A 13,694-nucleotide genomic window follows, 5' to 3' on the forward strand; every position below is an offset into this window, starting at 1 on the left:
AATACATTTGCAAAGACAAAATTTGGGAAAATTTAGTTCGCAACCCCAAAACGTTTTATTCTCCTACGGTTAAGCCCTTGGCAATGCAAACAACGTACACGGATGTGGCCCACCTACCTTGTTCTGTTTTTAGCTATCTACGCAAGGCTGAGTGTCCACCATTGCCAAACCCCGCGAATCACTATTGTCTGATGCTTTTTCTCCTCACGTCGTTTTACCTTTGTCACTTCAAAGTGTTCCAAATTTCGCGTTGAAGGACTTGCACGTGGCTTGGGCATTTTATTACCAAAGCACTTATAAATGATACGCACTACGCAGTGATAGACTTATCACCAGGTGGATAGCAACTAATTGCGTCTTGCTTTACAACAGTGTTGGCAAAGTTTTCCCGACATCCTCTCTGTGGAGTTGCCACGCCTTTCAAATGTTGCTTTAGCAGATTTGTTGTGGCGCTGTTGTGGATAACTTCAGTTTCAGTTTGTTTTTGTTTCCGACCATCAAAACCAAAAAACAATATATGCCAAACATAGCAGAGGTCTAGAAAAAGGTAGAAGCGACAAAACGCGGACGTTATAACGTGCATGATACCAAATCAGAACAATCAGTTTAAAATATGGCATAGTCGCAACACCTTAATAGAATTTTTTTAAATTTATTAGGAAAAGAGAGAGAAAAAAAAGACCAGTAAATATTTTTTTTAACAATTTAGATGAGTAAAAAAAAAACAAGACAGTTGCTATGTTGATCGACCCTGGTGGGCTATCAAAAGTGTTGATGGTCTCAAGAGGAACACTCTTGATGCGTTAGCTCATCATGAAAAGCAACACACTGGTCTATGGCAGTTTATATTTTTTGGCAACATACAAAACACAATGAGCACAAATAAAATGAGTAATTACAGCTACAGGCTGATAAATCTGCCACATACAAAAGTTTTCAGTTGTTAACAAAAGGGTAGGCGACGACTTGGCAAGAATTGATTGGCTCAGCAAATATACCCATGTGACGTATTCACTTCCACCGGTTTAAAAGCTTGTTAATTGCGATAAAGAACCTAAAACACAAACCAAGAAAATGGGCTGCGTATTTTTAAACAAAAGCGTTCATGATGGTGAGAACATTCAGGCAAAATTTACATAACAAAATCTCATTCCAGAGGCGGATTTAGAAAGTAGCCTAAGGGGGCGATTTTAACAAACACAATAATGTGTAGATCTAGATTAATCCGACCTTGCAAATACACCGCGAATAAAGTTACTTTTTAGTGTTTTAAGGGGGAGGTGGGCGATCGCCCCACTCCCTTAGACAGGGCCGGATTTAGCTGATGGGGGGCCCGGGGCACTTTTAGATCGAAGGCCCCCGTGCAAAAAAATTTTTCGCGCCTACGGCGCGAAAGACCTCCTCTACGTCTACAGTAGCATTAATACAGCACTGCACAGTATTTTGCAGAAACTTCAAAGGCTGAAAGAAAAAAATAACGCAAAATCACATTTTTTTTCCACATAAGGGGGCCCCTCAAAAGTCGGGGGGTCCGGGGCACCTGCACCCTCTGCCCCCCCCTAAATCCGGGCCTGCCCTTACATTCGCCACTGACTCACTCCATCATCATTTTCTCGTTGAGAGACAAACCGGTCGTTTGGCCATACGCTTTCATCACGTTATCGACTGACTAGTGACTAAAGCATGAAATCGTTTCTTTGACAAATTTCAAAAAAATCTCAGTCGTAGCCTATTCTAAGTGTAGCCATGGCCAGCTGGAGATGCGGCCTGATTTGTCACATTTTGCAGATTTTAATTAGCCTACTGCTCGTGTTTGACTTTTTGCTGTCTCTTAATAATTTTTGGTTTAGGGAAGCGGTAGCAAATGAGAAAAAAATAAGTTGAAAAACGCCCAATCAGACTGTCATAGAAAAATTAACAGTCTGACTAAAATCTTCGCAATCAAATTGTCTTTGTTTTTCAGCATCTGATGATGTTAAAACCTATTGTGTCATTTGGGGAAAACAGTAAAGGTGAAAAAATATAATTTTTAGAAAAATTCATTTAAACAGTCGCCTAAAGTTAGAAAAATCTGAAAATTTCTGCAAAATGTGACAAATCAGGCCGTATCTTTAGTCAGCCATGGTGTAGCCTAATAATCTTCGCAAACTTGGTGTGTCAGATAAGCTGAGTTGTTTGAATGGACGGATTGGATTTCGAGCCTCTGTTGTAGCGTTTTCACTTTGATGAATTAAAAGTTTTCTTTGAAGAAATTAGATTGCCACCCGTGTTAGTACAAAAATATGTTTGAATTGCGCTTAATCACCACGCAATTTTACAACATTACGCACGCAGTTCTACGTAAAATAATGTCACAATATTGTTTTAAACAAAGAAATGCGCTCTTTATCACCAATACCCATAAAAGCTACATCATTTGCAAATTCAAGAGCTGTTATAGTTTCTACTATTTTCAAATATTGACTGAGAATTGCCTCAATCGCAACACTCTGATGTAAGGGGTAGGTAGCTACAATCAATGGTTTGCGCGTTCCTTTTGCACCAGCTTTTACCAACGTTACAATAATTAAAACTGGTTTTGGGTTAATTATTCTGGCAAAAAGCAGACTACATAGATTTTTTAAACACCACGTTTAATCAAGCATGCTTTTATGTGCAGCTTTGAAATCTTATCCTCCACTAGTTTTTATACAATAAAAAAAAATTGTATTATGACAAAAGTTTAATACAATACAACAACAATGATTAATAACAAAGTAAATAGCAAAAAGATATAACATTGAAGCATAGGCTACTTCCTGAAGAACAAACTGCTGCCGCACATCTGCAATTTTTCCGTAAGTTTATTAGGCTACACAGGTCAGCTTGGGGTAAACCCATAAGGTTTTCATATGTCGATAGCATGTGCTGTAAGCCTAATATTGACATTTACTGTACAAGACCAGTGCCTTAGAACTTTATGGCGATTTGAGCAGATATTTTAGATGTTGCGCTAATTCAAATCCACCGGCTTTGTTTTGTAGAATTTGAGTTTTTGATTTGAATTGCTGAGTTGGGTTAAAATTAACGCATAACCTTAACTCTGCACTCGTTTGAGCTCAATCAACTCCTTGAATATTCATAAAAATAAGCGGCCTTGAACTGCAGTATAAAACTATAAGATAGGTAAGCTACAACTGAATCAATAATCATACCAAAAAAATAGAGTCTGTCGTTTAACCGTGTGATGCTTTTAAATACGGTACTGGTTATGTTTACTTCCATTTGAGAAAAGTAACCAATGTTTTTAACATTCAATCAGGTTTGACGTATCATGGCCACCTGGAGATGCGGCCTGACTTGTCACATTTTGCAGATTTTGATTACTGCTTGTGCTTGACTGACATTTTTTGAGATGTTTTTACTTTTTGCGGTTTCCTAATGACATAAAACTTTTTTGTTGCCTTGGGGAAGCAGTAGCAAATGAGAAAAAGTAAGTTGAAAAACGCTAAATCAGACTGTTATTGAAAAATTAACAGTCTGACTAAAATCTTCGAAATCAAATTTTCTTTGTTTTTCAACATCTGAGGATGTTAAAACCTATTGTGTCATCTGGGGAAACAGTAAAGAAAGCGTAAAAATCTAATTTTTAGAAAAGTTTATTTAAACGTTCTCCCAAAGTTAGAAAAACCCGGAAATTTCTGCAAAATGTGACAAATCAGGTCGTATCTTTAGGTGGCCATGGACGTATCTATTACAACGCAGCCACCTAATTCTATATCGGCGCATGCTATATCGGCCACTATAATTCTATATTTATTACGGCGCAGGTCTTTAGGCCTACCACAACTGGATTTCCATACTTTTCCCAGATCGATTCCCGTCTGCTAAAAATTTGAATCAGACAAAGTGACTGTCTGAGAGAAACGTTTATCATAGGTGAATAATACATTAAGAATAAGTCTTTTTGAACAAAAGCTTTTAACTTTTTGTGATGCGCTTTTCTACAGCAGTCTTGTGATGCGTCGGTCTGCTTCTCCGACTATTCAGCCGCTTGTTGTCGCAGTTGAGGTGTGGTTTCAATGTTGACTTTAATTGCACGCTGCACGTTTTCTTGTCGACTTTGGGGAAACAATCAGGAGACCAGTCGGTGGGTAACTGTATTCTAAAAATTATTTTCATTACCGTATGTGTAATCATAGCGTGGAATATTTCAGAAAATAAAATTGACGCCACTGCTACTAAAACACCCATTCTTCGAAATCAACTTTAGGTGAAAAATGTAGCCTTTTGCATGAAGCCACATTAAAATTCCTTTAAAATCTCCAGACCACTTACGTGTTGCAACATAAAATACCAAGGTCATCATAGCAAGTACATTTATGACAGTTGTGATCCATCCAGCTCTGAAGGAACTCGTAGTGTTTTCCGTTTGATTGACATTTTCCTGTTAACACAGTTTAAAAAAATGGGTTGTTGTCTAACCACAATTAAGTTGTCGCCACTTTTTCCCGTTCATTAACGTGCTAGTAGGCTATTAGGCCAATATCGACTATTGCAGCTAGTAGTATTTTTTTCGTCTTGGATGCGTTCATGACGAAAAATAAAATGAATGAATGATCATTACAAGAATAGCAAAATAACACATTCACTCTAAGTGAGGTAAACGCTTAGAAAAGCATTTAAGGCAAAGATTCAATTTAAAACTTGCAAATTATTGTTGGAAAATTTGACTACAATGCATTAACGATGAAGGTTTTAACATAACAACTTTACAAATACTACAGTATGTTCTTATGAAAAGACGTTAAAATGTTATTTTCAGAAGATTTCCGTCAGACAGTTACCAAAATCTGGAAAAGTCTGCAAAATTTTACAAATCAAGCAGTATCTCTAGGACTAGGTCTCATCTCATTCGTTGATAAAGTTACAAGAAACAAATATGAATTCTGAAACACGGCTCTGATTTCAACACTGATAAACCGCAATTAAGAAAACTCTTCATTTGTTTACTGCAGTAGGGCTAAAAACTCATCCCCTCAGTTCCATTGAAATTTATCCAGTAATATATTATCTTGCAGTTACTTTTTAGCAGTGATGTACGCGCATAGAAAAAATATTGACGCCGTCAGCGTAAACGCAAACGTTCGAAAAAACATACTCCGTATGCGTCAAGGCAACTTGTAAAAAAAGTTGGTGGCGTCAACGTCAGCGCATACACTAGCGTAAACTAATTTTGTTTGCTAGGTGCCAAACATTCACACGATATAAACCACTTGAAACAAACAAGTTTTATTTTGAATTTCCACGAAGAAACACAAGCACCTGAAAGTGTTCATCTGACTGTCTGACACTTTGCTGTATTTTAGTTCCAATATGTCTTTGCCCATTGAAAACATTCTTTCAACTGCAGCGCTGGAAGGCATTGGCGTGTTGTAGAGAAAAAAAATACATTAAAAAGTAGGCCTATGCGTTGACGCTATGCGCTAAAAAGCCGCGAAAACTTTACGGCGTAGCCTCAAGCGCAAACTATCCAAAAAAATCGGGCCGCAAGCGTTAGCGTAAACAAAAAGTCTACGCCGCAAGTATGCGGCGTAGAATTTGCGGCGTATACGTACATCTCTGCTTTTTAGTAACATTTGACTTCGCAAAAGCAATACGGTACGTACAGGGGTATGCAGTAGCGTTTACAGGGGTCCAGGGGTATTTTTGAACTTAGGCCCGAGATGTTTTAAAGGCCAGTAACCTTTCCAAGGGGCCCGGGAGCTTGAAGAAGCTACCGCGTAATTTTTTAAATATTTTTTTTTATTTGGGAGCCCTGCGTCTCATTGGTAATTGGTACTGTGTCCAAATCATCTTTTCAACAGCCAAGGGGGGACGAAGCCTACTGTAATGTCTTTAGTAGTCTGACCCGACTGTTTATCAAGCGATTGTTTATCGAAAAGGATTTTTGTTTTACAGAAACGTGGTTTTATCTGAAGGCGGCTGGTATGAAGAGTAGAGATGGGAGAAGTTTTCTTTTTTAGAATTTGCAGGGCACAAAATGACTTTTTTGATCAAAGTCCTTGTTCTTGACACAAACGTTCAAGAAACTATCGAAGCTACTTTAATAGGCTACAGTACGTGCAGAAATATGTCTTACAACCAAAATGAAAAGGAAAAACACATAAGATCGATGAACAGGCAATATGTTAAGAGCAAGCAGTTAATGACTGAGACCACGTATTGAAACAGTCATCTGATGTGAGTTCCCGAGCCGTTGTATACGAAGTAAACTTAATTGAAATTTTTTCTGTTTATTTTCGTAAATGGTGACATCCATCTTCTACTTTGAAAGCTGAAACATTTGTCCTACCTTTCCCGTCCAAGTAGCAGTTCTTGTATGACTTTCCCAACAGCGAATGAATAGTCAATTCTTCCGTGTCGATGCCGTCACCACTTTGTCCGTTCACAATGGTCAGAAGACAAACTGCCCATACTATCAACCAGCTATTCATAACCATTATCTGTTCTTAGTTTCTGTGCTAAATATATTAAGTGAAAAGTTATAATTTTTAGATGACCAATGTTGCTCCCTGCATTTGAAATTGGCTAACAAGTCTGGGGAAGATTTTTTCAGACCAATCGACATATCAATCACCTACTCAGCTAGAGAAAATCTTCAATGTAATATTCGTCTGTAAACGTTAAATCAATGTAAAAACATTGGATTTTGTTGGCTTGACCACCAAATCTAGCATCTTCACTATTTACTGCAGTCATTATCGGACCTATATCTTACGGGCCCTAAAGAGATCAGTGGAGATTTTAAGATGTTCTTGAATTCTTCTTCTTCTTCAACAGATTAATCATATTTGATCAGCTGTGCCCTTCCATATGAACTCTCTCCATTTTGCTCTGTTTTTGTTTTTGCTAGTACTTCTGGCATATTTTTTATTCCGATAATTTGCTTGATTTTGTCAAAATAGTTCTTGAATAGACTTGTTTTAAAAAAGACATTAAAACAAAAGCATTAAGTTTCATATATTAAACAGGCAATTAGAAAAATTTTCACTCAGAATCACTTTTTAAATACTTTTTAAACCTGTAAATGTTTTTCATTCGAACGTCTTTACATCTGCATTACTTTTGTTACAACAAACACCAAAATTTTTAGTTATTCATCATTTCTGGGAAAACAATCCAATATATTAATGAAATAATACTGCATAGCCTAAAAAGTATTGATGAGAGTTGTCATAGTCATGATTTCAACTTCACATAATTGACCTGGCATTATCAACTCTGTGGTGAACTATGATGCTAAGTAAATCGTACACGTGCTTTGCTCAATATATAACCTCACGCCCAACTTTTGCTCAGGTTACCTCAAAATTGCTTTTTTCGCAATTTCACTCAGAACCAACTATTGGACGTTTTCGCATTGATTTACGTTTCCAACTAAAAAAACATCTTTTTTACACAAATTTGAAGTCTGTAGATGTTGAATCAACGCAAAAAGAACCGATGTTACCAGCTTGGTTATGAGTCAACAGTTTTGTCAATGAAACTATTTTGGGAGAATTTGATTTGATTGACAGGTCTTTGACTGAAAGCTGCTTGAGAGTACATTGTTAAGCGATGAATTTTTTCCTTCTAACGGTGAGTTCCAACGAAATTTCAAAGCTTGCTTGTTAATTTGTTGTAATAACATTTGTGAAAAGGTTTAACAACCAAAATGTGATTGATTGTTTGAGTGATTTGGGTGTGAACGAAAGATTGAAAATTATTTTTGATTTGTAACCACAGACTCATCCTCAGCTGCAAAAGAATTGAAATTATGACCGGATCAGTAGCGAACTATATTCTTAGCAATGGAAAGCCCCATCATGGTTTCATACGTTGGGAAAAATTGTAGTTAATTTTAAGATTCCTTCCAAGTGATTTAAATCAATTGTAAAAAGAAGCTTGAAACCCTCCGTTCCTATAGATCTTGCTAGAGATCCTGAAAACACATTGTCGTCAAAACGAAATCGAATCCTTCATCAAAAAAATTAATATACAGTAAAATGAAACAAAATGGAAATAGAACTTACTCCATTTAAAAGATTTTAGTTGAAAATAATCTTTTAAAATAGTTAGGCTATATCCACTGTTACATATTTTTTTCAGTGGATTAAATAAAATGCTTTATGACGTTTTTGAAGACACATCTGAAGAGCATGCAGCTGAGACTGCGGCTAGACACTTAATGATATGATTAAAGGCGGACGCGAAGATATCCTTTCTTTCAGGTCACTAAGAATCAAATTCTCAATTAACCGAGCAATTATCTGAATAAAAATTTATCTAATAAATCAATCAGGATAGTTTGTCTAAAACTTTTTCAAAATTGACCATTACGAATCATACAAACGAAGTAAATCGTCAGGACTTGACCACAACAGCAGGTTTTAGTTTCCTCAACAATACAAAGTGCAAAATAAAAGGTGTTCAGTGAGGGGCGTAGCTGCATTCGCCTCCATGACACAAATGTTTAATTGCATCATTGCAAAGTTAGAAAGCAATGTATCATTCTGTTGTCACAGACAACACCATAGCTTAAATCATCACATCCATATCCCTACCAGCAAAATCCATCATTTTTACATGATTGATTTAACGTCTACAGACGTTGAATCAATGTAAAAATGACAAATTTTGTCTGTGATAACTTAGTTTCATTGGGAATCGTTCCTTTGTGACTCACAAAGCAATATTTTCGCGGAAGAACATTTTCTGCTGCTTCAATGAAATCTCGTTATGGCCGTCAGTTCAAGAGATGCATTTCTTGTGTTGTGAAAACAACTTGTCACAGCTTGCCTTCAATTAGTAACCGATGGCTTGTTGTGAGAACTTTATCATTTGAACTTTCATGATAATTTTATTGACAGGATCAGAAAAAGAAAACTTGGTGGACTATTTTCTATTGATGTTGTAAACACAATTTGAGAAGAACGATTTTTCTGTCCTCTGCTTTCACAAGAAAATTTTAAGATCAAAAGTGAAAGTTTCGGTTGTTCAAACTCTTGTTGGGTCGTCTGTCACATTTTGTTTGACACTTTTCAAAGTTGCATTGAACGCTTTTTGTCGAGCGCCAAGAAAAATGTTAGGAATGAAATGGCACCATTTTGAATTTCTACATCTCAGAAATATGTCGGATTGACATTTTCTTGTGGACATGCTGAGCCCAGTTAGGAAGTCATTGTCATTTTTGCCACAAGTGCTTAATTAAAAAGCGTTCAATGCAACGTTGAAAGGTGTCATACAAAATGTGATAAACGACTTAATAAGCGTTTAAACAACCAAAAATTTGACTTTTGATTTTAGAATTTCCTAGTGAAAGCAGAGGACAGAAAAATCGTTCTTCTCAAATTGTGTTTACAACATCAACAGAAAATAGTCCATTACTGGGTCATAATGAAAGCACAAGATATCATAAGACATTTAAAAAAAAATTGTTTTAAAAGAACACTGGTTTTACCATTTTTAAAACTATCACAACTACAAATAAATGTTACGATATCTTTGTATGCAGTGTCATCATTTAAAATACGCCTAAAGGTGGCCCCATAGTCAGGTACTGAGCTTCGGGAATTCGAGAAGAAAATGTTTTCATCACACTGAGCAGTCGGCACTGAAGATTAGAGTGGTGAGTTCCTTTCTCTCTGTCACCTTTCATACAGAAATTGCACCCTGAGTCAGGGAAAGGTCCAGCAAGTAGTTTTAGGGGGGAGGCGTGTGATTTCAACATATAAAACACCCTGAGCACAGTTACTTTTTCTGTGTTTTTGTTGGGGGGGGATGATCGCCAGTCGCCCCAATCTGGATCCACCATTGCCTTGGGTAGAGGTGAACGGTGTTTATCAACAACCAACTTAAGCCGGGTATCGAACCAGGTTTGTATCATTGGAAAGCCAATGCCTTATCCGCTGCGCCAAAATACGCCCATTTTTAAACAAAATATTTACACACAAAAAAATCATCGCGTGTGAGCAGGATATTGGCATGTTAAGATTGCGATATTGTTATGCTCCATGCATTTGTCCCCATCAACACACCTTGGCCTTTAAAAACTTGTACTCATGCAAAGGGCCCTTCATCATCACGCCCATACTTCTTCATCGTTATACAATAGGATTTGCAAATTCCTCATGTGCAAAATTTTGGGATAGTTTGATCAATAAAAATCGCTTTTATGTCAAATGCACGGCATGAAAACAAATAAGTTAATCAAAATATTTTTTATTTCTAATTTAGCCTGGAGCGTTTAAGCACGCGCTCTTCCGTTGATGAACATTTATAGACGACTGCGTCACGTTTAGCTGGCGTGCGTAGACGCATTTAATAAGTAAAACTTGAAAGATTCAACACTTTAAAGTTAAACTTTGCAACTGCACCTTCTCAAATACGTGAGCTTAACGCTTACGTAAACCTGACATTACTTTTTAAGCAATCACTATCCAGACAGCAAATCAACCGTTTTTTACATTGATTCAACGTCTTCAGACGGTTGTAAAAAAACGGTTGGTTTGCTGTCTGGGTAGTATACAATACAAGATTTGTGATCTTTGGTCTTATCAAGACGTTCTCCAAAAATAATAACCTATATATGTCCAAGTGTGACCAAAAAGTTAATCTTATGGTAAGTTTACCTGACTTACGCAAGCTACGTGTTCTGTTTTACGTCACGCAAATGGCAAACTCCTTTTATAGAAGTGAACATGATCACGCAAAACATGGTCACCTTTTACGTTCCAGGAAAGCAAACTTGTTGTGAACGTGTTCCATGGTTAGCAAATGTCTTTATTCTTACATTGAATCTACGTCTATACTGATTGTAGCTTAGTTTTGGCAAATAATGAGTAGGTTACTATCGCAAATACTTACGTTATTGTGAATTTAATAAATTAGATTTTGGTCTGGGAGATTTTCCACAGAATAAAATAGAGATTTAATAACAATCAATGTACAAAACGTACCTGTAGCACTGCTGTAGCATCTGATATAAAAAAAATCCTGAAAGCTGAAAAAGTATCTTTTAAATGAAGACTATAACAAATTAGAAACAACTTAAAGTCATATTTATATGGAATTGAAGAATTTATGACGAAAAAATGACCATAATCGGAACAAATTTTTTTTATTTGTTGTATTTTAAATAAACCTAAATTTACCAAGCTAAATCTTGTTTAATCGAATAAAAATTTTGGATTTCAATTATTGATATCTATACACATGTTTTTGTATACGTTCCCTAGCAAAGTTCCAAAATAATTTAAATCAACACGCCCTACTGTAGCAGTGTAGCTTACAACATACTGTACAATGCAGACTTTTTGTCTCAAAGCACATTAAATCTAATACGAAGTTAAAAATTGTTATGAAAGTTACAAGACCTCATTAAGGAAGGCATTTTGATTAGATTTCAAACATTATACGAGTATTAAGTTGTATTATGACAACAATTCAAAATTTTATGACACTGTACGGGAAGTATCTGTTTCAAAACACATTATGTTATTGTGATGCATATAAGCTAAATCTGTGTCTTCTTTCGTATTGTATCAGACAAATTGTTCAAACAGGGCAGATGGTGGAAAGCCAGATATTGGTAACTTTGTCGTGCTGCAATATCATGTGTTCCGTTTATTGCCTTGTAAATGAGACTGAAAGTGACACATGCTTCTTGGCGCCTCATTTACAGGCCGATGAGGGAGCCAAACCATGTTCGAATTCAATTTAGTTTGACTCAAGTGGGCTATAGGCTGGTCCAGCTATTGCCTTCAACCAGTGGCGTATCCTGGTTGGTTGAGCAAGGGAAGCAATGAAACTCGTGGGAGAATAGAGCGTGCCGAAGGCACGTGTTTTCTAGGGGGGTCCGGGGGCATGCTCCCCCGGAAAATTTTTGCAAAATTACACTCAAATAATGAATTATACTGCTTTCTGGAAACACTTTTAGGGTAATTTTTGTATGAAATTTATTAGCAGATAAACAGCTATTAACTTATTAAAGGTAGCTCTTACACACGAACGGGCAAAGGGCAAAAAATGCGACTATAATTAGAGAACACCAAAAACTCAGCTACAAAGTCAAGTCTAGCTTAGACCTCACATATCATGTCTTATTCCAAAGTCTATCCAGCCAGGATAACAGTGTAAAGCCAACATTTGGCTCAAACTTTTGCTTACAAGGCCGATATTATAACCATAACAGTGCCCTAGATTTTCTCATTACATAGCTCACTGGCACAACATTCAACAGAACAGAGTTGCCAGACTATGAAAAAGTCTTAAAGTCAAAATAATACAAAGAAAAGGCCAAAACAAAGAAAATATTAGACAAAAAAGGTCAAATGGATATATTTACCAGTTTCTATCAAAAATAATAAAATTTACATATATATTTTATAACTTGTAGTGGATTTTAATAAATTGTAGCAAAAATAATTCTGAAAGTACGGTAGCCCAAAAAATAGCAAGTTAGCCTATAAAAGTAGCGGATGAGTTTTGATCCGCCACATTACGAGTATTAAACAAGTATAGAACATGTATTGAACAATGTTGAATATGGTTTCATCTGGTAAGGTTACAATATTAGAGACATATTGATTATTATGCATTTTGAAGAATTATTTGAAAAAAAAACTAATTCGAGGAATTTGGCTAATCTGGCAACCCCGCGACTGGAAGCAATTTTTAAATCGCTTCCAGCGATTAGTTAAAAGAAACCTAATTTGCGAAAACTTTGCGCTGCTTTTTTCCTTTCTTTCAAACTTGTTTCTTCTTATTGCAAAAACGAGAGCAACGGATGCAATACGAATCTTCGCTTCCGTTGGCTTCCAACTTTTTTAAAATTAAAACCGAGTTAAAATCATACGGGGAGGCATGAGTTAAAAACCGTTCTAAATCGCATTTAGGTAAAGAAATTACGAAATCGTTTTACTGAAAAATATCAGCTTCTCTTTTTTCAATTTTGACAGGGGAAGCAATGCTTCCCTTGCTTCCATTGAGGATACGCCCCTGCCTTCAACGATGGATTTTTAAAATGGTTTTACTAATTTAATGCTTTTGTAAACAGAAAAAGGGCTGGATACACCTGCAGCGAAACTTATGACTGACCAAGCTAATCGCATGATTAGTTAATCGAGAATTAGTTAGCGCAAAGTTTCTCTCTGAATCAACCATAATCTAATCAACAATTTTAACCGGCAGATTACAGCTGGTGCAAAAGGTGTGAAATATAATCTGCAGATTAACTGCTTAATCGGCCGTTTTGCTTAAAATTGTCTCTAATGCTTGTGGCTCTACCACTTCGCTTCCGCTATGATGCTTACAAAGACAGTCGACGATAGATGAGTAATGAGTAGACGAGAAAATGTGGCGATTAAAGGAAGACCAATTTTAACTTTAGCTTATTATGGAATGAGGGATCGTACAAGCCTAACTCAAATAAATCTTTCATGTATTAATGTGTTTATTTACTGGCATGCTTATTACTCCTCACACGACCCTCTGAAGCAGTGGCGTAGCCAAGGGGGGGGGGGGGGGGGGGGGGGGGGGGGGGGGTTGGGGGTTACAACCCCCCCCTTTGGCACGCGTGTGACGTCACGATATTGAGAATGATGCTTTCAGTCTCTTTATGCTTGAGAATGATGCTTTCAGTCTAAAAAAAAATTGCCTAATTTTAAACAAAA

General features: G+C 36.6%; 1 protein-coding gene across 1 annotated transcript; it reads right to left on the bottom strand.

Moving 5' to 3' along the window:
- Positions 1 to 787: 787 nt before the first annotated feature.
- On the bottom strand, positions 788 to 6,483 carry LOC145775789 (prostate-associated microseminoprotein-like). The gene is made up of 3 exons (XM_082587157.1): positions 6,335 to 6,483; positions 4,318 to 4,426; positions 788 to 4,144 (listed from the first exon to the last, which is right to left on the bottom strand). Exons 1-3 carry the CDS (start codon positions 6,480 to 6,482, stop codon positions 3,961 to 3,963), a joined length of 441 nt encoding a protein of 146 aa, XP_082443283.1. The 5' UTR covers position 6,483; the 3' UTR covers positions 788 to 3,960.
- Between the last annotated feature and the right edge of the window lie 7,211 nt (positions 6,484 to 13,694).

Source organism: Aplidium turbinatum, chromosome 8, assembly GCF_918807975.1.
Source record: "Aplidium turbinatum chromosome 8, kaAplTurb1.1, whole genome shotgun sequence".
NCBI lineage: Eukaryota > Metazoa > Chordata > Ascidiacea > Aplousobranchia > Polyclinidae > Aplidium > Aplidium turbinatum.

Bases quoted from the DNA above. Each gene is read 5' to 3' on its own strand.
- LOC145775789 (XM_082587157.1), bottom strand. From the start codon at position 6,482: ATGGTTATGAATAGCTGGTTGATAGTATGGGCAGTTTGTCTTCTGACC. The intron at 4,427-6,334 runs GTAGGACAAATG...CTGTGTTAACAG, and splicing joins CTGCTACTTGGACGGGAAAG to GAAAATGTCAATCAAACGGA. The intron at 4,145-4,317 runs GTAAGTGGTCTG...AATAATTTTTAG, and splicing joins GGTATTTTATGTTGCAACAC to AATACAGTTACCCACCGACT.